Source organism: Balaenoptera musculus, chromosome X (assembly GCF_009873245.2).
Source record: "Balaenoptera musculus isolate JJ_BM4_2016_0621 chromosome X, mBalMus1.pri.v3, whole genome shotgun sequence".
NCBI classification, from domain to species: domain Eukaryota; kingdom Metazoa; phylum Chordata; class Mammalia; order Artiodactyla; family Balaenopteridae; genus Balaenoptera; species Balaenoptera musculus.
The window spans coordinates 100,928,164-100,952,769 of NC_045806.1; the positions used below are offsets into that span (position 1 = coordinate 100,928,164).

Genomic DNA, 24,606 nt, shown 5'->3' on the forward strand with positions numbered 1-24,606 from the left:
CTAGATCTAAGAGTAGGAACTGCGTATTGGGGCTCACAACCACCTAGCAAGGATTGCCGAGTGTCATGGCTACACTGCACTTAAGGCTGGGGGACGGCTGGGGGGTAGAGATGGCATTAATTTAGGTAAAGTGAGGAGAGAGACAGTTCCATTTAGTCTCTTAAACACACTAATGCATAGTCAAAATGATTCATGGTGCAGAACAGTTTGAGGGCAGAATGATAATGATACGTGATCAGAATAACTAGATGAAGCTACTCTGAAAAAAAAAGTGACATTCAGGGCTTAACATTACTAATGAGGTACAGCACAAACTGGCCTTGGTTTGATCTTTCAAAAGGCATGCTGCCACAGCATCCGTCCTTGCTTCAAGTGGGCTGGACAAAACTAAAGTTATTTTAAGAATACGGAAGAACATTTGCAGGGTAACTACATGTAGGACAGAAGATTACAGAAGTCAGATTTCTGTAACCATTTAATGTAAGGTACACGGTTTTTTAAAAATCTTTTGTTTCTTAGCAGCCAGGATGCATAGTGGTTAAGAGCATGGTCTTTGAAGGCACACGGAGCTGGGCTCAAATGTCAGTTTTGTCACTTACTCTTTGTGGGAATTTTGTTAAGTAACCAACCGAGGTAACCTCGGTTACCTCCTCTGTAAACTGGGAATGATACTGCCCAACCTCAGAGAGTTGCTATGAGGATTAAATGAAATGTGTGTAAAGTGCACAGCACTGTAACTGCTCAATAAAACTATAGGGCTTCCCTGGTGGTGCAGTGGTTAAGAATCCGCCTGCCAATGCAGGGGACACGGGTTTGAGCCCTGGTCCGGGAAGATCCCTCATGCCGCGGAGCAACTAAGCCCGTGCGCCACAACTACTGAGCCTGCGCTCTAGAGCTCGCGAGCCACAACTACTGAAGGCTGCTTGCCTAGAGCCCGTGCTCCGCAACAAGAGAAGCCACCGCAATGAGAAGCCCATGCACCGCAACAAAGAGTAGGCCCCGCTCGCCGCAACTAGAGAAAGTCTGCACACAGCAACGAAGACCCAACACAGCCAAAGATAATAATAAACAAATAAAAAATTTATAAAATAAACAAATAAAACTATAGCTGCATTTTCCTACTAAAAATGTATTGTATACCAAGATTTCTCCTGTTCATTATCTCTTGAAACAGAGGGACTCAGATTTACAACTGCCATCCAAATACATACAGACAATAAAAGCAAAGAGAAAGCAAAACATTTCCTTAGAATTAGGCAGTTCTATCATTACAGTATACACACTGAATTTAAAAAGATGGACCTCCGGGCTTCCCTGGTGGCGCAGTGGTTGAGAGTCTGCCTGCTAATGCAGGGGACGCGGGTTCAAGGCCTGGTCTGGGAAGATCCCACATGCCGCAGAGCAACTAGGCCCGTGAGCCACAACTACTGAGCCTGCGCGTCTGGAGCCCGTGTTCCGCAACGGGGAGAGGTCGCGATGGTGAGAGGCCTGCGCACCGCGATTAAGAGTGGCCCCCGCTTGCCACAACTAGAGAAAGCCCTCGCACAGAAACGAAGACCCAACACAGCCATAAATAAATAAATAAATAAATAAAATATGTTAAAATAAAAAATAAATTAATTAATTAATTAAAAAAAATAAAAAGATGGACCTCCAAGTTGACTTTTTAGATACATGGCAACATACATAGAACCACTCTACTTGCTATCAATAATCTTAAAGTGCTTCTTTCAGAGGCTCTATGAGGTGCAGAGTTGTGAAATATATTCAGCGAAGCTGAGACAAGACAGGTTCTATCGAGAACCCCCTCCCCAGTCCCACAAATGCAAGGTAAGGCCATTTTTTGACTGAATTAGAAGCCATTAAACATTTATCAGAAAATGAAACCCTGTTACTCAGGAACTATGGAGCGATCCAAAGTTCAATTCCTTCTCCCACCAAAAATGTCTCTTATGTAAAAAGGAATGTATGTCATTTAATCCAATCATATAACATCTGAGCATTAGGCTGGGTTCTAAGGAATTTTCAGAAAATGGATAGCTCCTTCTCAGCCCCTGTCATATCCCTGAGGTGTATCTTGCTCAGAATGGAATGAACTTCAACAGTGAGTACAGTTTATCAATGCAGACATACATATGCTGAAAGTACATTTATTATGAAGCTCTTAAATTTGATTTCCATATTTTATTTTCAATACTTTCTTGGAATTTTCATGACCACATAGGCCCCCATATTTGAAATGTCTGCATTAAAGGTTCTAATGCCTTCTTAATGACGGCACTTGGTTAATGTGCAGACCTATGAGATCACATGAGTCCTACTGACAATTCAAAAGACAATAATTTGAGGGACTTAGATTTTATAAATCAATCCAAGCTCTTAAGACTGAGAACATGGAATAAAAATGAAGTTATCCATAGTGATATAGATTGTATGATCTTTATTATATTTTAATCCATCAATCTAAAATTCACACACATCAGATCAAACAAGAGTACCACAGTATTTATTTTGTAGGTATTAATTAGGTTACTATATTGATATATACAAAACTTTAGGTAGCAGCAGGCATCAGTTCTTCCAAAGAAGCTTAGGTAAAAACAATTCTTTATATTTATGAGTTCAAAGTCCTACTATTTGACCCCCCTGTTGTACTGACATAAAAATGAACTCAGTGAGCAAAGCTTATTGAACACTCAGTTCATAGATTTTGGGCTTCCTGTATTTTATTGGAGTTGAAGCAGTTATTGTTTGAACCCTCTGTTAATATTTTATATTTCAATTAATCTTAATTCTCAAAGAAGAATTAAAACGTTTGCTAATAATTATCTAAGATAAAACCATGATACCCAATGAAGAATTAGTGATGTTAGTCTCCTACCCCAACAAGTAGAAAACTTTTAAATGAACCCATAATTTTGAATGTATCTGAATTTTCCAATCCATATACCTAGCAAGGTCACAGGCTGATTTAAATCTGGCTTTTAGACAATCATCTCAAAAATATTTTTTGAAATGAAGCCACTGTTCTTTATGATGCCATCATTTTGACCAAATAACAAATAAGCAATTGTTTTCAAAGAAGAACATTTTAAAAGGAAACATTCTTTATATACTTAGCAAACAGAGGAGAGCTTGAGTCTACAAGTCAGAACCAGAGAGTTCTAAGGGAAATGTAGTTGAGCAATCTATTTCTACTCCAGTTTGGAATATATGCTTTTGAGATGCACTATATATAAAGAGAGTAAAGAAAGATGTTGATGAATTTTCTTTTTTTTTAAAAAAACAAAATTTTCCAATTTCATTTATTGGCAAAGAGTTCTGGCATCAGTTAATGGCAGCAATACAGTGGTGAGCATCTGCATTGTGCTAAGAGGTAGATGGGGACCTAATCCTTGGATGTAATAACTAACTTTATTTAAGGTTTAGGCTTAATTTTTTAATCCAAGGAACATTTTAAAATTATTTATTTTTGGCTGTGTTGGGTCTTTGTTGCTGCGCACAGGCTTTCTCTAGTTGCGGTGAGTGGGGGCTACTCTTCTTGAGGTGTGGTGGCTTCACTTGTTGTGGAGCACAGGCTCTAAGCACATGGGCTTCAGTAGTTGTGGCTCGCAGGCTCTAGAGCGCAGTCTCAGTAGTTGTGGCCCACGGGCTTAGTTGCTCCGCGGCATGTGGGATCTTCCCGGACCAGGGCTCGAACCCATGTCCCCTGCATTGGCAGGCGGATTCTTAACCACTGTGCCACCAGGGGAAGTCCCAATCCAAGGAACATTTTTAAAGTGAAGGCAGATCTTTGGAAAACTTTTGTTTTTTAGTTATATAGAGATAAAATAGCTTGATAAAATAAACATCTGCCTTATGCTAATAACAGGAGTGCAAAGCAGCCATTTGGACACTAGAGAAATACAACAGTGTGCTTCCAAATCAAAGGACAATTCAATAGCCTAGCCAATCAAGCAGACACTGGGAGGAGTGGCCTCTAGTACCTTACTCCAGTAGCCAGAGCCATTAGAGGTCCCTACAGGGATATAAGTCTGTATCAAGATCAACAAATTTACAGAATAATCCTGGTCCAGCTCTGGCCAGGCAGCCATCTGACTGATGATACTTCAGGGCCCACTAGCCTCTAGAGTTAGCACATGCTGCTGTGAGAAAAAAGAAACCAATACATTAAAATTATCAATTAGAACTTATTCATACAGGGGATGAGAGAGTACAGGAGGCACACAAAATAGAGAAGCTTTGTTTTGTTTTTTAGTGGAGGATGAATTAACTTTGTGAACAAGTTAAGGCTCTAAGGGAAAAAAAATTCTAAATCATAACTCTAAAAAAAAAAATAACCCTTTCTATATCAACACCTTAAAAAAAAACCGCCATAGATCTTACTTCAACCTTCAGCATAAATGGCAAGTCTGAGGTAATCAATATATTCCAAACTCCAGTAGGAAAAAAAAAAAGACATCCCTGTTTGTTTGGGGTTTTTAAAAAATATTTATTTATTTTGGCTGCACTGAGTCTTAGTTGCGACATCCTTATTAAAATATAGTAGCCACTAACAGTAATTAAGAAAACAGCCAGACTTTTGCTATTAAATACAATATTATGAAGACATTCCTTTCTTTCTTTCTTTTTAACTAGCAGGAAAATTAAATCAGAATTTAAATAATCTTGTTTAGGCGGTGGGGAATCTAAGTCTTATTACAAACCAAATTTTATGTTTGCCACCAATGAAAATGAATTCACTATGTTCTTGAATTTATTTCCTGAAGCAAGTTAAATTCTCTAACAGCTTTGATTTTGCAAATAATGTCAAAGAGGCAAAATACAAGTAACTGCAACATATAAAATTATACTTCAGTAGAAATGCTTTCGTAATTGGATTCAGAGGCTTAGAATCATTATTCACTAAAAAAAAATATTCTAAGCCACAATTTTTCTTTCAATTACACTTTTACAAAGGAAGAAAAAATAGGAAAAAAAGAAGAAATTGGTCCTAATAGTGCTACTCATGCCCAAGTTAGCTAGCAACTCACTGAGGTTAATCTGCATATCTCAAACAATCAATTGCACAGCATTTCCTGGCTCTTTAGCCAATGGAAAACATAACTTCTGATGGCAAAAAAACCCCAAAAAGCACTAGATTTAATTGATTACACAGACTGATAACCAGTACGACTTTTCCTTCTTCCAATCATATAAGAGATAAAGACAACAATTATAAGGAAGCCCAAGGCCACACCCACTGCAACAGGAATAAGAAAGTTGAGGTCAGAGTCAGCAGAACATTCTTCAGCTGTTAGAAGAGAACAGACAGAAAGCAAGGAAAGGAAATTAGTAAGGAATGCAATTAAGCAGAAACAAGAAAACAAGAAACAAGCATTTTGAAAGAGTACATAGGTTAGTCTTTTACAGCATTACCCTTATTTTCTTATTTTCACTATGTCCACCCAAGTATTTCCAAGCAACCGATCCTCCTGTATCTCTCACTGTCACTTCATCTCAAATCACACCTAATACCTCAGTACAAAAAGCAGAAGTTAAGGGAAGAATGGGAAAGGGTCCAAAACAAAGAATTGTGCTTGCCTAATATGGGAAGATTTTACGTTGAATTGTCTAATGGCACTGCGGGGAAAGAGCGGCACTGCGGGAATCTTCACTTAAAACCGCTACCTGCGTATTTCCCCACTCCCTTTCTCCCCTGCCACAGCTATCGTGAAAGTATAAATAAGAATTCTGTATGAGTAATAACATCTAAGTTAAAAAGGACTCATGATCAAGAAAATGCTGTATAATTTTTTTCATACAAGCATTAGGTAGCTATCAGGTTATATGTAATTTTAGCTGAGCAGTGGCCTGGAAGAATAATAGCAGAGTCCAATGGACATTGTAGTCCACTCCACTGGACCACCAGGAAGGCGGTGTGCACATGCAATGTAGATTCTGAACTCTGGACTGAGACAGAACTGAGTTTGAATCTTGATTCCTTCAATTACTAGCTAAAGGACCTTGGTCAAGTAATTTAAACTGGGCCTCACTTTCCTCATCTGTAAAAGGGGGATAAGAATACCTATATTATAAGGTATCTGAGGATTAAATGATATTTCTAAAGTATATGATACACATCAGGAGGTCAAAAAGTGTTCATTCCCTTCTCTTTTCCTCCCATGTCTGTGATCCCATCCAAGGAGGTTTAGGCTTTGAAGTAGCAAACAGAGGTCAAAATAGAAGCCACTGAAAAAGCCAATATTCAGTACTTTTAAAAATACTCAAGCAAACAAAGTTGGTATCATGTGTCATTTATTGAAATTAGTACAGAAACTCAAAGTGCCCAGTTCTGATCTCACAGTTTCAAGTTTAAACTAGTCTTACTATTGAGTGACTAGACTTCAATGGGACAATTTTTAATCAAAACGCTAATAATGGTTTTGTTGCCTGCTAGATATGTAACCTCAGTGAAGTCACTCCTCTTTCTGAAAAAATTATGGGGTTATAGTAAGGAATCTTTAAGGTCCTTTCCAGTATAAGTCTAATGCAATTAACAAAATGTGATACTTGGTGTGATTTATGATTGAATAATAACTTGCATTTTTCCTCTAATTTTATCTTTTCTTCCTCTTGCACTTTTGTCATTCATAAAAAAATGCTGCTGAGGTTCTGAGTATATAGAACAGATTTTAGTAATGACATTAGCTTTTATTAAAAAGATTTACTATATTTTACTGAAAGCCTTCAGAGACTGATAGCTGGGTACCAAAATGCTGTAATCAGTGAATTACAAAAATTCTGAACAAGCCAATATATACACAGAATGAATTAATAAAATAATCACTTCCATGTGAAATTCTCGAGTCTACTGATTAAGCTTCCTTCTTTTTTTTTATTTTTTTTATTTTTTTTTAAGCTTCCTTCTTATTTGTCTATACATTCAATATCTGTGCTGCACTTCTAACATGGAGCGTGCTTCAACAGGGGCTGATTATCTAGCTCATTTTCATGCCAACAGCTTCTGTCTACACCCCATCTATGCTCTGCCCCACAGGGGCCGTCTTGGAAAAGGCAGGAGCCAAGTTGCTGCTTTGCTTCGCTGCCTCCCTTCTGAGATTGCTGCTGCTTACAGCTCGTAAGTACCAGTCTGATGACAACACTAAATAGATTTTAATGCTCTAAAGACCAACAAGATGAGGTAGAGAAACACAACACAATCTCTCCTAATTAGTTCATAGAATATTTCTATCTTGCAATGCTAATCAGGCATCCAAGGAAGAGAAAAACATTTTTAAAAAGGCAAGTGGTTAAATATGCTTGAATCCTTTCCGTCTATTATTGCTGAAAAAGAAAGTTTTTTGAAAACTCTAATTCTGAAGCCAGTTGAAGCTCTGTTGTAGCCTCTTGGGTCTGTTTTTTACCTGGGGAAAAGTCACAAGCCAAAGATACTGACTTCATCTTCAAAGAAAGTCACATAACCTAAAAAATGCTGATGGTCCTGAGGACATTCAACTGAAAACCAAGTTTAAGCATCTGATGGGCATTTATGCCACATCAACATTTATTTAATGAACTATATGCAAAGGCACTGTGATGAGCTTAAATCAGGATAATTCTTATACACTGAAACAGAACACCGGTAGTGAAACAATATTTATTAATTCCATTAGGAGACAACTACATATTTTATCTTCATAATGGCCATGTTAATAAGTGTAAGGCATCTTGGGTTAGAATCAAAATTTGGCCAAGGCTTCTTAAGATAGACCTTAAAACACCACACACCGATGTTCTTTTCAACAAGTTTGTCTTCAGGACCAGTAAATACAACATTTTTTTAAAAATTTTATGCTGTTCTATTAACAGTTTTTATTAATAAAGAATTATCTCAAAATGCTGGGACTGATTTAAGAAGTAAAGTTTCAATATATCAATCTTAAAGAACAAAGTATTTCAAAACTGAAAGGGAAGAAAATCTTGTTATGTGCATGTATTTTTATATAATCAATCAGACTGCAGGTTCTAAAATTGCTCATATCCAGCATGATGGCGCTTGAGACCAATAAAGTAAGCCAGCAACACTAGAATAAGCACTCCTGCCAAGGCTGCTCCCACCGCTATGGGCACAAGGAAGTTGTCGTCATCTGCACTGCAGTCTTGAGCTAGATGTGGAGAAAGGACAATTGAGAACAGAAACAGTGACAAAATTTCAGATCTGTACATTTTAAGTTAAAATGACAGTACTTCCCAACACACATATTTGTTTTTTACACCAAGGCAACAAGTCATTGGAATTCATTAGCAGCAAATGAGATGTTCCACAAAAGTGATTTTCCAAATAACCAAATCATATACTTTTAAGTACCAAAAAAAATGCAGTCATTTTGGATGAAAAGATATATAAAATGATCACATAATTCACAGATTTTTCAAATGGAAGCTAATGGATAAATATAATTAGCCTTTCCTTGATCAGGCTGTGAGCTTTCAGAGGCAAATTGTTATGATGTTGAAGAAGCACAGTACCTGGAACACTGCAGATTGGGAAGTATTAATGAAATGAACCAAATGAACAACTATACATAGCAGATGTAAGAACTCAATGCATAGGAATATGGGGCCATTTAGTAGTAAGAAAAGGTATAAACTGGCCCTGATTGCATAACTGTTTGCCTCAAGATTTCAGTCTGGTGTAGGAGTCAGATAAGAAAATCAGCGGTTATAATTTCACAATGTGCTGTAATAGGGGCAGGGAATACACAGTGTCATCGAAATACTTCAGAGGCACACTCAACTCAGCCTTGTTACACAAGACACAGTTTGAAAGAGGTGACACCAGAGCTGAATTTTTAAGAATGAATAGGAATTAACCACGCAGGTAATGGGTGAAGGGCGTTCCAGGTATAGAAAGCAGCACAGACAAAACTATGGAGGGTAAGAAAACACAGCACTTCGGGTGAAATGCAAGCAGGTTGGCATAGCTAGAACAATGGATTAAGAGGTACTCTTGGAAAAGAGGTGGAAAAGGGTACTAGGATCAGCTCACAAAGGCACCGTATGCTCTAGGTAGTTTGGCCTTATACTGATGGCCCCCCCCCCCAAAAAAATTGCTGCAGAATTTTAAGCAGGATATTTGTTTCAGAAGTTATGGCAGATGGAAGACTGGAGGTACTAAGTTAGGAAGCAACTCTACTGCTAGAAGCCAGATGACCAATAATATGGTCCTGAACTCGGATAATGAAGTGCAGATGCAGAAGGGATGGACTAGAGATCCAATTAGAACACAGAATTGACCAAACAGATGTAGGAGGAGACAATATTGTAGAATGGCTTCCAATCCCATGATTATGTAGACACTGGTGCCATTCATTGTGATAGGGAATACAGGGGGAATATATGCATTTCAGTTTTATTTGTAGTTATTTTTGTGTGGGTTTTTTTAAATTTAATTTTTAAAATCTGCGTGTCGGGGGAGGGTGGAGAGGGATATGTGGAAGAGGGAGACATTCCGTTTTAGATCTGCTGAGTTTAAGATACCTATGTCCTAACCAAGTGGTTGACGTGATAGTTCACACCAGGGACAAAGATATTTCTCAGCAAGGGCAGATAGAGTAATAAGAGGATCAGAGACAAAACCCTTGGGAACACCAATATTTGAAGAATAAAGGAGCAGGAAAAAGTAGGAAAGGCAGGTAGAAAATGGTGCCACAGAAGCCAAGGAAGGAAACAGTTTCAATTATCATGGGAGAACAGTGTAAAATATTAGAGATGCCTGAGAAATGTCCACTGGATGTAGCAATACGGAGGGTGGGGGCTAGGAGTCAAACTGTTGCAGGTTTAGGAGTGAATGGGAAGTGATTGACTGGTTAGGAGATCAAGAACTTGGGATGCGGAACACACAGTACTCGTTATGAGACATTTAGAAGGAAGGTAGGTAGTTAGAAGGGGGACACAGGGTCAAGAAAGGATACCTTCAGGGTGGAAGAGACTTGTGGTTACAGGATGAGGGAAAGAGCCATGAGCATTTTACAGGTTGAAGACGCTGGTACAAAGTCTCCTGGGAGGAAGGGGAAATGGGATTCCAGAAGCACTGACCAGAAGAAAACCTACTGAGACTGGAGAAGAAAGGGATAGTGCAGATGGAGATATGTTTGCAGAGAGAGGAGGTGGCTGGCGTGTTGAACCACCGCTTCTATTTTCCATTTCCTGAACCACCGCTTCTATTTTCCATTTCCTTGCCTCTTATTGCCCTAGTTCTCCTCCTAGCTTGCAATTTACCAGGGATTGATAAATCAGATAATTAAGCTTATTAGAACTGTGCCGAAAATAAAAATGAATAGCTGCAAGGCACATCTGATTGTGTTTGCATGTAAGAAATGTGCCAGCCTTTTGCTAGTCTCTGGGGCAATAACTGGGAACAAGATGCAATCCTAGAGTTTATGGACTTTATGACATCAATTTTGGCTGCCAGTTCAATGATCTTTCTCACTTGCTTCTTGGTTTTGTTAAAAATCCAGATAGCTGAGGTTGCCAGATGTGACTTGTGAATATATGGTTTTAAGAGCACCCAGTTAGCTCCTCCCTTTCAATTTCCCAAATTACCACCCAGCATATAAACTATTAGGTGACATGACCATAAAGTATTATGTCTTGGATTTAATGTAACTTGGTTTTTAAAAAATTCATTAGATTAATGTCTTATTCTGGCAACGAATTCATAGTCCTCTTTCCCAAATTGGGTATTTGACCTAGTACTGAAACGACTTTCATAAATACTTCCAATAAGGCTTTCTTAAGGCTTTCATGCAAGACAAATATTCCCAGAGTAGATCAAAAAGGCAATTCTGCTAATACAAAGATCTTTCTAGATGCTGTCATTTACTTAAAATGCTCTCAGTTAGTATGTGAAGTATTAATTTATAATAATTATTGATTTTTATGAATTCGGCCTTTAAAAATTCTTTAGGTAATGGAAAGAAATTTTGGTAAAACAGTAATTTTTATAAAATCACATCCAAGAAAAGAAAACCTCATTCTATAAGTCATTTTGACCTGATCTATTTGCCTAATGTACACTTGAGACCTTTCTGGGGAAAGGAAAAGTGTATTTGTGGAAGAGTTTAATAGTCACGGAAGCAATGAAGATTTTTAAAGATAAAGTGTCATTGACCATTGAAATCTCAGTGGAAAGGTTCATGTAGATTTTTAAAATGCTGTTAATCTTCAATTTTCTGTTAGTTCAGAAATTTTTCAAATACAGTTTTCAGTGTGAGGGCTGAAAAGCTGAGATGTACATTTATAATAAAATATAAAACAAACACCTCTTCAAAACCAATGTGTCAAAAATTCTCTTTGGAAGAATCAGCATTTAGAAGCACATCCTTATGCGACATTTTATTATATACCTTTTAGATCTATAGTCAAACTGTTTGAAATATATTACATGAATCTGAAAAGATACTTGAAGCTACTCTAGTTTCAAAAATAAGATATGGTAATTATTGATGCAGAAAGTTATGTACCAGGGTAGAAGATCAAGAGATAGGTAGGAGAGAGATGAGCCCAAGACAATGTAACATTATCTACCTAAATAAACAGAGATAAAAGTCTATAATCCTAAAAATATGAGTCTCATAATAATCCCTCCTAAAAAAAACGCAAGAAACTTCAGATGGTGTGTTTTACACTGTACGTAAATATGTTCTTGATGCCTAACAAGTAGCTTCTTATCAGGTTCCTTCTAAAAATACTCAAATGTATATTTTTCTTCATTGAAATGAAAAACTATCACTCAAAGAAATAAGAGTAACAGGACTTAACAGCCCTCAGTCCCCAGATGAAAAAACGAGAGAGACCCCAGCTGAGTAGCTTGACCAAAGTCACATGGTAGCTAGTAGAGCTGGGAGCTCTGATGACTAACTGGCAGTCACGTGGCTTAACTGGGTAATCCAGAGGAAAGCAACTAGCCAGGCTGCTAAATTTTTGTGTGTGATATACTAAGGTGGACTGGGAAGCTATCTGGAAATTGGAAGGTTCAAGCATTTTAACGTGATCTGAGAGAAAGATTACACACAATCCTATTTTGGCTTGGATCAATAGGTCAGTTTGTGTGGCTGAAATGTACAGATACTAAATATCAGCCTCAATTTAGGACCTGAGAAAAGTGTACAGAGATATTCTGTCGCTTTTACTATGAAATAAATATTCTAGATCACTGGTTTCCTAATTGCCTAAACATTAGATTCAGCTGGGGAGCTTACACACCACACACACACACACACACACACACACACACACACACACACACACGTCTCATCCCAGACCTGATTCTTACTCTATAGCCACCCCAACATCAGTAGGGACCTATGTATGGGACCACTCTTCCAGACAGTAATACACAGAACATTCTGGAAATAATTCTACTTCTGAGCATTTCTTAAGTTTTTCCTTTTGGAAGAAATTGCCATTATGTAGTATACAAAATCTAGACTTTAGCCAACGGGAAAGAAATGTGAGCAAATTTCCTTAAGAAATAAAAGAATCTTTATTGTTTGTTTTAGAAGCAATATGTTGAGCAAATGGACAGGCAAATATCTGAAGAGAAATACCATACATCAACTAGTGGTTTAAACATCTGAGGAAAAAACATGGAAAGTATTTACATGGACCAGTTTCTTTATACAAATGCTAACCCATGAAAAACACCCAGAAACCAAATAGAGTGTTAGATCATCAAGGTGTAAATCTGTTAAAGCAAAACTACAAAAGGTACAAAGAACACATGGCTATAGGAAATGATAGTGTAAATAACAGCATATAAACTGGCCCATGTAAAATACAAAAATATTCAATTAAGTCAGATTTTCTATAAAACAGTACTAATTAGAGGTATTTTAATATAAATCAGATATATAATCTAAAGGTAGAAACTTTTAGAAACATTAACAGCATTAAGCCAGTGTGCCACCCACTTGTGCTTCCAACTTTTATTTTTTAAAAAAGCTGCTTTGTTTTGACTCATGAGAAATATCTAAGGCTCACATTCTTGCAAGCATTATCCATTCTTACAACGTTAACAATCTTACACTAAAACACTATTTAAATAAAAAATATTTTTTAAAAATCAGATTTATATTTAGCCTTTAAAAAGTGCCTTAAGCTGGCAATGCAGCTCAATGTAGCTTTTAGAGAGGGGCTTAGTCAGGAATCTTATTCTGAGCCAGTAAGATTTTCAGGCTACTCTAAACAGAGAGCAAATTTAAGTGGGAGAAAATATTTATCATGCCAATATAACTCGAAAGGTAGTTATAGACATACACATGCTAACATGCAATTGCCTCTGTGTGTGTGTCACTAGACTACCAAATTTATTCAACGCAAACAACATTTTGGAACCCAGATATCTCATTTTCTAGTGAATGGGAGGCACACATAATCTCCCATCCCCCAAAACACGGAACCTGCCATATATTGCTGCATGTTAACAATTTTTTAATATTTGCTCAGCCATCTCAATACCAAAAAAAAAAAAAAAGAAAGAAAGACCTAGAAGCAGCAAGAAATACTTGATGTGCTAACTATCAAGCAGAAATGTTTTGCTTTCTCATATAAACATTAGGTGGTGCAGGTTAAATGGACAATTGGTGCATCTCCCCAGAGCACAGAACTCAACACAAAGTACATGAATTAATGATGATGCTACCATAATGAACAATAATAATGTAAGTTTTGATTAGCAGAGAACTATTTAAATGTGAAAGCCACATTAGTAAATGTTGTAGCAATCAACACAAGCTGGAAACAAAGAACAGCTTTTTCATGAACAAAGAGAAGGCCAAGACTTTTGGGTTAGGTGCAAGTTCTTTATCTAGGTTCTAGGACATACTGGCATTTCTTCTTTAAGGAAAAGAAAAGAAGAGAATAAAACAAACCATCACCAACAAGGATACTAGAAAGCTAAAGGAAAATCTACATTAATTTTAGCACTGCATGTAGAAGCCAGTTTACGGGTACAAAGGACTAACACCCCAAATTGGCACTGCCTAGCAATTATCTCTAGAACATCTAGAAAATGGACTGAAATGCCCAGTTGGAATAGTCTCGTGTCTTACAATTTAAAAGACGGAAATATCCAGTATTTTCTTAAAAAGATTAAACAATAAGATTAACACCTATTCTAAAATTTTTAAAGCTTTTGTATCTTTTGTCACTACAGCCACATTAAAAACAAATGTATTCAAAAGGCATTAGAAAAGCATGCATTGCTAAGAACATAATAATACTAGACCCTGTTCAAATCTATTGGCATATCTCTCATAGTCAAATACACAGCAATGCCAAAGCAGCTAAGTTAACCTGCAAACAAAATCACCAAAAAATGCAAAGGAGCAAGTACAAATCCACTGTAGAATGTGTTGTCTCAATTCGACTGCATGTGGAGGTGCGGTTAACCCTTTCCTAAGCTGTATATTTCTAGTCAGAATGTTTAAAGTGAGAACAATGCAATACTAATTCAAGACAATAAAATAGAATCTATAATCCACGTGATTTTGCACATGTTTTTTGCTGTAGAAATAACTTTTAAATTCCTTAGTTGGGAAAACCAAAATCATGTGACTAATTTATAGTTTAGAGTTTTAGGGGTATTTTTATCTATTTAAGTTCGAAATCCTCTGTACCACTTGTTGTTAAGATTAGAACTGCAACTATATATACCTTAAATCGAACAGTATTGCATGTTGGATCTTGGATCTTGTACTTGCTTTATTGTTTTGTAACAAAGTCACATGTGGATTAGTGTTACAGAGTCTGATATCCAGCATAACTTTTTCTTCTGCCAATTAGGTAAGCAATCACTATAACGATAATCAAGCCTGAAAGACCAGCACCAACTATAATTGGTATTAGAATGGTGTCATCATCCAGCGAACACTCTTGGGCTGTAGGTGAGAAAAAGTGTGTAACAAATAATGAGTATAATAAAAAAAATGATGTCCAAAAGCAAAAGATGTTGATTCAAAATTCAGAAATGCTCTTATAAGATCAACTTTAAGTAATTAAGACAGATATATTTTAATGATAAAGCTACATAAAATTAAGGAGTGTCCTAGAATTAAAATCCTAAACCTTATTTGTCCTTTCATTCATGTATGTGTGTATATATAGATATATATGAATATATACTCATTTATATCTATGAGTAAAACACATACATGTGTCTATATATTTCATTGTTTATATTCCAAGTGCTTTCCAAAATAGGAGTATTACTTTATCAGAAATGAAGAGAGCTAATCTAGCCAGATAGCTACATAGCAGGATTAGACTCTTAGTGGTAGAGTGAATGTCTTCTGGGAAACTCGGAGCAGATCAGGAAGGTTTAACTGTGGGATCAGAACAGCCATGCTGGCTCTGGAATCCTTTAGAGCAAAGATCGGGCAAACTATAGCCCGTGAGCCAAATCTGGCCCAAGGGCTAAAAATGCCTTTTGAACATTTCTAAATGATTGGAAAAAAAACAAAAGAAGATGATTTTGTGACTCACGAGAATTATATGACATTCAAGTTCCAGTATCCACAAGTAAAGCTTTATTGGAACACAGCCTCACTCATTTGTTTACTGCCTGTGGCTGTTTTCATGCTATAACAGCAGAGCTGAATAGTTGTGATAGAGACCACATGGCCTCCAAACCTAACACTTACTGTCTGAGCCTTTACAGAAAAAGTTTGCAGATTCCCGACTTCAAGTATATGCTTTTAGCGGCTGCAAAAGTCAAGAAACTGGGACCTCTTACTAATTTGAGTGTGTTTACCACGTTTATCAATCTGGTCAGGGCTGGCAGCCCACAGGGGCTATTTTCCCCATTTCTAGAGAGTAGTCTGATCCAGTAAAATCCAATCAACACTCTTACCTTACTGAAAGTCTACTTCCTCCTCCTAAACAGTGAAGTATTACCAGTGTGTTGTATTTATAGGTACCCACAGTCAAGAACCTAGCTCCACAAATAGATTACGCATTCATTATCAGTACTAAATGTTGTATACTCCTTTGGGTGACATTTTTAATTCTATGTACATAAAAACCAAAGTTTCAAATTAGAGAAAAAACACAGCTCATGTCTATTACAGCTGACTAGATAAACAGGCTTGAGCGGATTTTACACTGCAAATGATTTTAAGTTCTAAACACAAATCTGGACCTAAAATTAAGGTAATAATGTAGGGGAGCTCGATAAAGACTCAAAAGTAAAACTATTAAAGGATCAAAATAATTGAAGTACGTAAGCAAAACTGACAAAGGGGGAAATGAATTCTTGAAAGTATTTTTAAATTGTAATTAACCCTTCTAATCACAAGAATGGTAGGGTAAAGAGCCCAATTTATTCTGGCCTAACCAAGTCAGGCTAGGTGTTCAGCACTACTGCAAAACTGCTGAGCAGCTCGCAGCACATTCACTTTAAACACAGCTTCCACATTTCCTTCTAAACCATAGAATTAATTGTTAAAAAGGATGTGGATGACTGGGATGGCTCTGCTGGGCAGAACTGTGATCCACAAACCATCAATTTTAAATAATTGGTTTTAAAGGACGAGCCAATTAAGGAATTTTATGTACTTTTTCCTCTTCAAGCAAATTTTAATCTTGTAATGCCAAATGCATATTTCATATTCATATAAACACACTGTAATAAGCCCTTCACAAAGCTTTCACTAAAAATCTGATAAATACCACCATTAGCCCTGAGTAGACCTTCAAAAAGCTTCATTCACACTGGCACATGCTTTTAAAACTCTCCAGATCTTTCTGGCTGGCCAAAACATAGGTCATGATATCTGAGGCTTTCCTACTGCAATCTTTTGTCTTAACAAAATGAGACCAAACTGCTTTAATTCTGGTATGAAAATGTTTCCAGCGAGAAGATGGCCCCAAGAAGGCGGAGGCAAGATGCTCAAAAACTGCTGCTCCCAAGTGCCACCCTTCCCACAAACTACAACCCGTGGAGAAATGTCTACACCTTCAGTAAAGTTCACTTAAAGCTCCTATCAGTTTTAGCTTTAAGAACTTTGTTGCAAATGGTTTTGAGATCACAAAACAAATCTAATTTGAGCAAAATGATGAGCTAAATATAGTTACACAACTTGCCCAAGGCTATGAGAACTCTACAACAGAGTCGAGAGGTGAATTCATATTCCTCTATTTCAGTGCTTAAATTCCCATGACTCAAAGGAAAAGCCACCCAGCAATCAACCTAAGAACATAAATTATTAATAAAACTTGCTTGATTCTTACCTGTAGAATACTTTCCTTCCATCACATTGAAAGGCTGAACCCTTAGATCAAAGGTATTTATCTGAAATGCTCCAGACACTGAAACAGTCTGCTCTTTGTTGCACATATAAGAACTTCCCAGGGGGGCATCCCAGTAGCTGAGATTGTTATTTGCAATGCTAAAAACTTTAAGGGAAAAAAAAAACACGTTAGTAACTTCTTATCCCATCAACAACAACAACAACAAAAATGGGACAGTCCTCAGGATTTTTCTGTGAAATATGGGGGCTTAGGGTACAGGGTCTGCCCACAAAAAGCCATTCTTAAGATCACTAGGTTCCGTATCTCTCTATAGATGTTTCTACAGTCTAAAACTCAGTCACATTCTTAACTATTATCTACCATGCTTTGAAAATATGGGATACTGCAAAAGGTAGAACACTCTAGTTCTAAGTTACTAAGTTATGGTCAAAGTACAATTTTGACATAGAATCTTCTGGTCCATTAAATAAGGCACTATTTGGTAACAAGATAATTACGGTTTCTATTCTTTCAGTGTAACCCATACTCTTTTCCCCGAGGCCAATGTTTTGCTTACCAGAGCCATTAACCAAATACATGCTGACATTCACCTCCTTTAGATAGAATCGGTTTTCATTTTTCTGTGTGAAAAAGAGCTTCCAGTTAATCAATGCATCACAACTGTCTACAGGTACAGTTAATGTCTACAGAAAGAAAGTAATCTAATACTATTACCCAGAAGATAAAACCACGGATTAGACCTGGACCAGTAGAATAAACTGCAACTAAGTAAAGGGACTCAAAATGTGACAGAAACCCCTTCCCTCTTCATTTTGTTTCCAACTTTTGGACCAGAGGTGTGCTCATATGGTTCTTAGACACTCAGCAATTCACTCCCTCCATTCCATTCCTTCTGTCACTTTCTGAGCCCTCACCACCTCTAGCCTGGATCACAACAGCCTCTTAACGGGGCTCCCTGCCTTTCAGCCTCTCCAGCTCTAACCATTCCTTTGCTGCTATTTTCTTTCTGAAGCACTCATCTGATTAGCCAGTCATTCTAATTATTTCAGTGCTTTTAGTACGTACAAGGTAACATATCTAAGTGTTCCAGGGAGCCAGCAAAATGGACCAGATATGGATCCTGCCCCCACCGCGTTTGCAATCTGCCAGGTAAGAGAAGATAGATATAAATAAATAACCATATTACAAAAAAGTGATAGGTTATGAAAATTAAAAGGCGAGAAGTTACTTCCAACTAAGGGAGGAGCAAAGGTAACACAAGCTTAGGGATGGGCCATTTGAATTGGGTAGGATTCAATTAGGAAACAAGCAGAAACGAGTATTCGAGAAGGCAACCGCGTGAGTAAAGGTAGTCAGAAAATGAGCATAATCACAAGCACACTAGCGTCTGAGAACTTACGAAGTGACAAGCGCTGTTCTTAAAACTTTACATGTGAGGCTTCACAGAACAGAAGAATTGCAACACCCCATTTTGTAACTGAATTATGGAGGTTGTTGAGTAACTTCCACAAGGCTACACAGTAGTCAGTGAGCTGGGATTTGACACCAGAAGTCTGGCTGCAGAGCCTGGGTACTGGTTACTCATACGCTCTCCTACCACACGGGATGTGCACAGGGAACAGGGTAAGGGAAGCATGAGATTCATAAAAAGGGAAAGAAGGAATCATAAAGCTGGATATGCAGGTTACATTGCATGGCAGGGAGGGGAGGCTTGAACTACCCTGGCATGGAATTTAGATGCTTTCTTATTGGCAAAACAGAACCACTGCAGGTTTCTGAGGAAGAGCTGAGCTTCAGGAAGATCAAGCTGATGCTGAAGTACATTGGGGGAGGGGAGGAAGAGATGGGACTAGTTAGGAGGCTGTCTGAAACATCCAGGTAAGAAGTAATGCAGGCCTGAATCAGTAGGGAATGAAAACCAGGGGGCAGACTAAGAGAATTTCAGGAGGAAGCATAAAGAGGACCTGACAACCTTATCGCATCTCTCCTTGGCTTGGCATTCAAGGCTCTCCACAATTAGTCCCAACTACTCTTCCAAACTTATCTTTCACTAAACATGCTACATGTCTCATTCTCCACCTGGTCTTGATTGTGTTCCTTTATCCAGGGGTAGCTTGTACTTTTTCACTTACTCCCCCCATCCTCCCCCATGTGTACAAATCTGACCCATCCTTGAAGGTCCAGCTTAAATGCCATCCCTTCTGTTAAACCCTCCTGACTCTCCTCTAGGTAGAATTAATGGCTCATTCTTCTACACTCTTATAGCACTTTGTATCTTCCTCTGGTCTAGCACTCATCCCACAGCACTCTACTTGCCCAAAGAATCAATTCCAAAAGCCAGCATGACATTCAAGGCCTTCCATAAAAACAGGAATTATTAGTACATTGCTATCTTTACCACTAATCCATGGGCATCTGAAGAATACAGGCCTTCCTCTTTGTATCCCACCATAACATCCTGCACATACACTGAATTCAATAAATTATCCTTAGAAGCAAGTGTCATGATAGGATTGAAGGTGAGATGGGCCCCACTGAACTCTGGTGACACTGCAGATGTTTCTTGATTTTTCAAAGTGCCTATAGCATGGTTAAAATGTCACTATTTTGAATTACATTTTAGAATAGTCTGCTGGGCAATTAAATATTGTAATCATTAAATATTACATGTTTCCCCATGAGAGTCAGAAGAAACCATGTTCCTTCTAGGATCTTACCTCAGCTAGAAAGATCAAGCTCAATCACTCAAAAGGCAGTGAATCTAAAATATTACTTTCTTCATTCTTATTGACTATAATATAATCTCTATGAGGTAACTTGGGAAGTCTGCTCTTACCACACTGAAGATGACAAGCTTAACTAGACATTCTTAATAGTAGTTCACTGGTCATATATGTACTACAACGGAGTAATTATTTGAATGCTGGAAAAAGGGAAGATTTTTATAAACCTTTCTAAAATATAATCCTCAATTACTCGGCATATATTCCATAGAGAAAAGAGGCTTTAGACTCAAAATACCAAGTTCAGACACGAAACAAAGACATACCTAACTTTTCATATATCAGATGTTGAGACTATTTCCCCATCCCTAGATAAGAGTAATCTGATTTAAAAGCAGAACTGTTTTTTAGCGCCTTATACAGTAACTTTGGTGGTTCAACATTTTCCCTCATTGATAGCCCCTCTTCCCCATTCCAATTTGCTGTAACATGTGTACATACACATACACACACACACACACACACACACACACCCTTCGAAAAATTATGGGGATAACAACTGCTTCTGAGAAGGTGGAAATAAAGGTCCCCAATGATCAATTTATGCTACCTAGAAGCAGAACATGCATGGAAACTTCTGCTTAGGGTTCAGCCCTTGATATGATCATGAACAACAAAAACCTGAATGCTGCCATTATAAACTATCCTGCACGTAAAGCACTTGCACAGAGCCTTGTACATAGTGAGTACTCAATAAGTGTTAGCTATCATTATTACTAATACTATTACAAATAGTATAGCCTTGAAAAAGCCTAAAATATTATAACAGACAAACATGAGAATTTTCTAACCAATAATAGAGAAAAATATTATGGAACTTACTTTGTCTTTTATAAGTAGACTTTATTATAACATATCTATATGGATATATTAGACTTTTTTTTTTAATATGGGTTAATTCTTACTCCTACCCTAAGGTCTATATAAAAACAGAATAGCAGAATTCGAGTCCAGCCCACAGAACATCGAAGTGACCCTGAGGGATTAACAGGGATCAATGGACTACACTTTATAATTAAGTAGTGTTGAAATAGAAAATAGAGGTAATTATTCCTCTCAACAAATACACACACACACAAACACACACACACACAGACACACACACACCCCTTTTTAGACTTTCAGATGTGCTCCCCTAATTTTTGATGAACCTGTTACTCACCACAGCAAAGACAAAGTCCAGATACTTGATGCTGCTGCTGCTCAGCCTAAGTAGAGCAGTTTGAGGATGGCAGCTGCCAGTGAAGTTGGTTGTGTTGGGATTGATGTTAATAACCGAAGCAACCTTCAGGGAAGAAGAGGGAGAGGTACAGATGAATCATAAAAATCTACAGCAAAATCTTATACTCTAATAAGACCAAGTTCATGGAGAACAAAAAAATCCTTTTGTCTCCTAGATATGGATACTTAAGTGTATGATACCTTACTTTCAAAGCTGGCCCAGGTCCTCAAGCTATGACTCAGAAGACTTAAAAAAAAAAAAGGAAGACAAGAGGAAAGCTTCCTCAAATAATGAGCCAAATGAAAACACATTTTTTAATGGAGCACAAGAGCCATCTGTCTAGCTTGTTTAAAGTCCCAGGACTCTGAAAATCGGACTGGTTTGCTGGCACGCCCTCTGTAGCCCCAGTGGAGCACTGCAACCAGAAGTGCCATCGTGCACCCCTATCTATATCTACCTATCTACCTATACCATTCAAGTCATCAAATAGCTGGAGAAACAGCTGCACTGTTCCACACCTACAGTGTGGTTCAGGTAAAAGTGTGAAGGAGTTATATTTTAAACTAACTGAAATAAAGATCAACTGCTCGTATTCTGATCTACTGATGGCAAAAAGAATCTACACCCCAAAGAGTCCTTTAAACTACTAGGTTTCCTGCTGGCCAGTACAACACCTTGACAGTGACATTAACTCTTCATGGTTATAATGACTCAAATTAATCAAAACTCTACAAGTCAACACAAATCTCTATTTAAAACTGCATCATTCTAATAACACTACGCTTGGGGTGAAGGCTGGACCCACTACATTTGAAAGGAGATACAGAAAGAATGTATCAATAAAAACAGGCAACTATACCTTATCATGAGTAATGTTCAGCTGCAGCCCCATGGTAGCCAGAAGACATGTCCCATTGCTATTTACAACTGAATAGGATCCAACCTCTGGCTTTTCCTTTGGAGAGGGTGTTGGAGTAGGAGATGGCACAGTGGTGGGAATGATGGGCACCACTGTGGTTAAAGTTTTATCTTTATCACACAAAAACTCTGAAACAAACAAAGGACAAAATAAATGTTTTAATTCATAAGGCCAGGGAAGAGCAAAATATTTCTCACAATAAAAGTCCAAAAGGGTTATGTTTAGGGTAGAGAATATCTTGATAGTATTATTTTAACCTAAATGAGGCAGAGGTCCTCTAACTGCTGCTTCATATGCAGACAATCTTAAGAGCTATGACACGGCAGACAGGCTCCAGACACATACAAATGCGTTATCTACTCACGCGTGGCCACACACTCATCTTTTCATGATGAGTCCCTTAAGTCCCTTTGTTCCCCCAAAACTTCATCTGCCTCTGAGGTGAAAATCAGAGGTTTACGTTTGAAAACAGTTTGCCCCTACCTAGGCTTGCCCTCTTCTTTTCCACATATAACCACTATAAGGAAAAATACGGTTTTTAACTGAAAAAAGTTTAAAAATCATTGAAGGATTTAAATACAAATGAACCTTTTATTTCAACCCCTTCTTAGGAAGTGTTGGTAGTTTTCCAGAACTGGTGCACGAGAAATTATTGTTTTTCCAATAAAGTCATATAAAAGTTACAAAATCGATTTATAAAAGTCAAGATTAGAACACAGAAATCCCATTTCTCAGCTTTTGTCTTGGATCTTCAAAAGCTGAAGAGCTGAGGATCAAATGCTATCTGAGGATTTGTTCAAACAAAGATTAGGTTTTAGCCACTGAAAACACTACAGGTAGCACATTTTAAAAGACCATTCCACAACATGTACATCAGAAACTTAAAAGTGCAAGTTCCACGGGAATAAGAATTGCTGTTATTTATAAAAACTTTACAGTGCAGTGTAAGGTGTAAGTCTTAACATATAAATGCTTTAAGATAACGACTTCAACTAAAGCTACCTGGTATATTCTAATCTTAAGTTAGGACCCAAGTATAGAAATATATATATTTTAAGTGCTCACCTTTTGTGCTCACTGTGCCATTTTGGACAAAAGCTTGTACATGAACATCCCAATAGTGCTGGACAACATCATTCTTTCCTAAGGTTAATAAACTATTGCATCTAAAGATGTCATTCAATGGAACTCTGACTGCCACACGGTCAGAAACAGTAAAAACTCCTGTAAAAGAAGATTAACAATAGCTATTTCCAAGAAGGTAGGAGGAAAGTGATCATATAAATATACATTAGACTTTCATCTCTTCTGTCTGCCTGCCCCGCCCCATTCCTGAAGTGACAAAAGACAAGGCCTGTTCCGGAACTGACAAATTCACTGTGGCTGAAACACAAGGAGTAAGAGGAAAGACGTGATGGGGATTAGGAAGGAAAGATAAGTTGTAGGTGGTCACACTTTGAAGCATCTTCTACGATCTCAGGACAGGTTGGGCTTTATTTTGTTAGCAACAGAAGGTCAGCTTCAGTTTTTAAAGCTGGGAATAACAAATGTATCATTTATTTTAAGGAACACAGCAACACTGTAGAGGTTAGGCAGAGCAGAAAACTTTTAAGGAAAGTCATTTAAGAGGGAAACTAGTTAGAAGGCCAACGAGTTGGTTAAGGGGAAAGGCGAGGAGGAGTTGCCTAAACCAAGATAGTGAGGTGCAGTAAGAAGAGAGTAAAGAGGCCAAACTGAAGACACATAGCTAAGGTAGAATCAACAGGACTTAGTGACGAAACAAAGAAGAGAGATGGAATAATCAAGGATTATTTTTGTGCTACTATCCCAAAGTAAGTTATAGTAACTAAAATGAGTTTTTGAAACCTCTTCCTGGATAGGATTTAAAGACTATTCCATTTCAGGAAAATTTCAGAATATGAAAGCAATAAGTTACCACTTTTCTGTGCAGAGTTATTATAATGCTTATATGGTGAAACTTCAAAAGACTATGATCACACTTATCCACCCAAATGGCTTAGCTTCTTTTGGAGAAGCAAGGAAGGAAGTTATTCAAGGCCCTTAATATAGGTTGCCTTCTGTGCCTCTCCATCACATAGCAAGGCAGGACTTATGCTGCCTTGGCACCCCCTAATGGCCAAAGGAAAAAAAATTTTTAAACCAATGAACCAGAACATTTTTCTCCAAAACCGTTTCTCACTGTTAACATCAGTGAATAGATGTATGAACTAGCTGTATGTAGATAGACCTCAAAAACAAACGAGTGCAAAAACAAGCTGTAGACATACTGGAGTTACACTATAAAACTATGTCATTTTTAGGGCTTCCCTCCTGGCGCAGTAGTTAAGAATCCACCTGCCAATGCAGGGGACATGGGCTCTATCCCT

At 37.7% G+C, this 24,606-nt stretch overlaps 1 protein-coding gene across 3 annotated transcripts in view; it reads right to left on the minus strand.

Annotated features, from left to right (window-relative positions):
* Positions 1–3,746: 3,746 nt before the first annotated feature.
* The window catches only part of LAMP2 (lysosomal associated membrane protein 2), a 35,606-nt gene continuing 14,746 nt past the window's right edge, over positions 3,747–24,606 (minus strand). Inside the window, exons 4-9 of one of the 3 annotated variants that reach the window (XM_036839518.1) lie at positions 23,285–23,443; positions 22,160–22,347; positions 21,241–21,363; positions 17,852–17,915; positions 17,275–17,439; positions 3,747–5,293 (exon numbers count right to left, since the gene is read on the minus strand). In XM_036839518.1, coding sequence (XP_036695413.1) covers positions 5,151–5,293; positions 17,275–17,439; positions 17,852–17,915; positions 21,241–21,363; positions 22,160–22,347; positions 23,285–23,443 — 842 coding nt within the window. In that variant the 3' untranslated portion in view covers positions 3,747–5,150. Of the gene's footprint in view, positions 5,294–6,681; positions 8,148–12,505; positions 14,925–17,274; positions 17,440–17,851; positions 17,916–21,240; positions 21,364–22,159; positions 22,348–23,284; positions 23,444–24,606 lie in introns of those variants that run through there. The other 2 variants (XM_036839519.1, XM_036839520.1) reach the window with 2 other exon arrangements.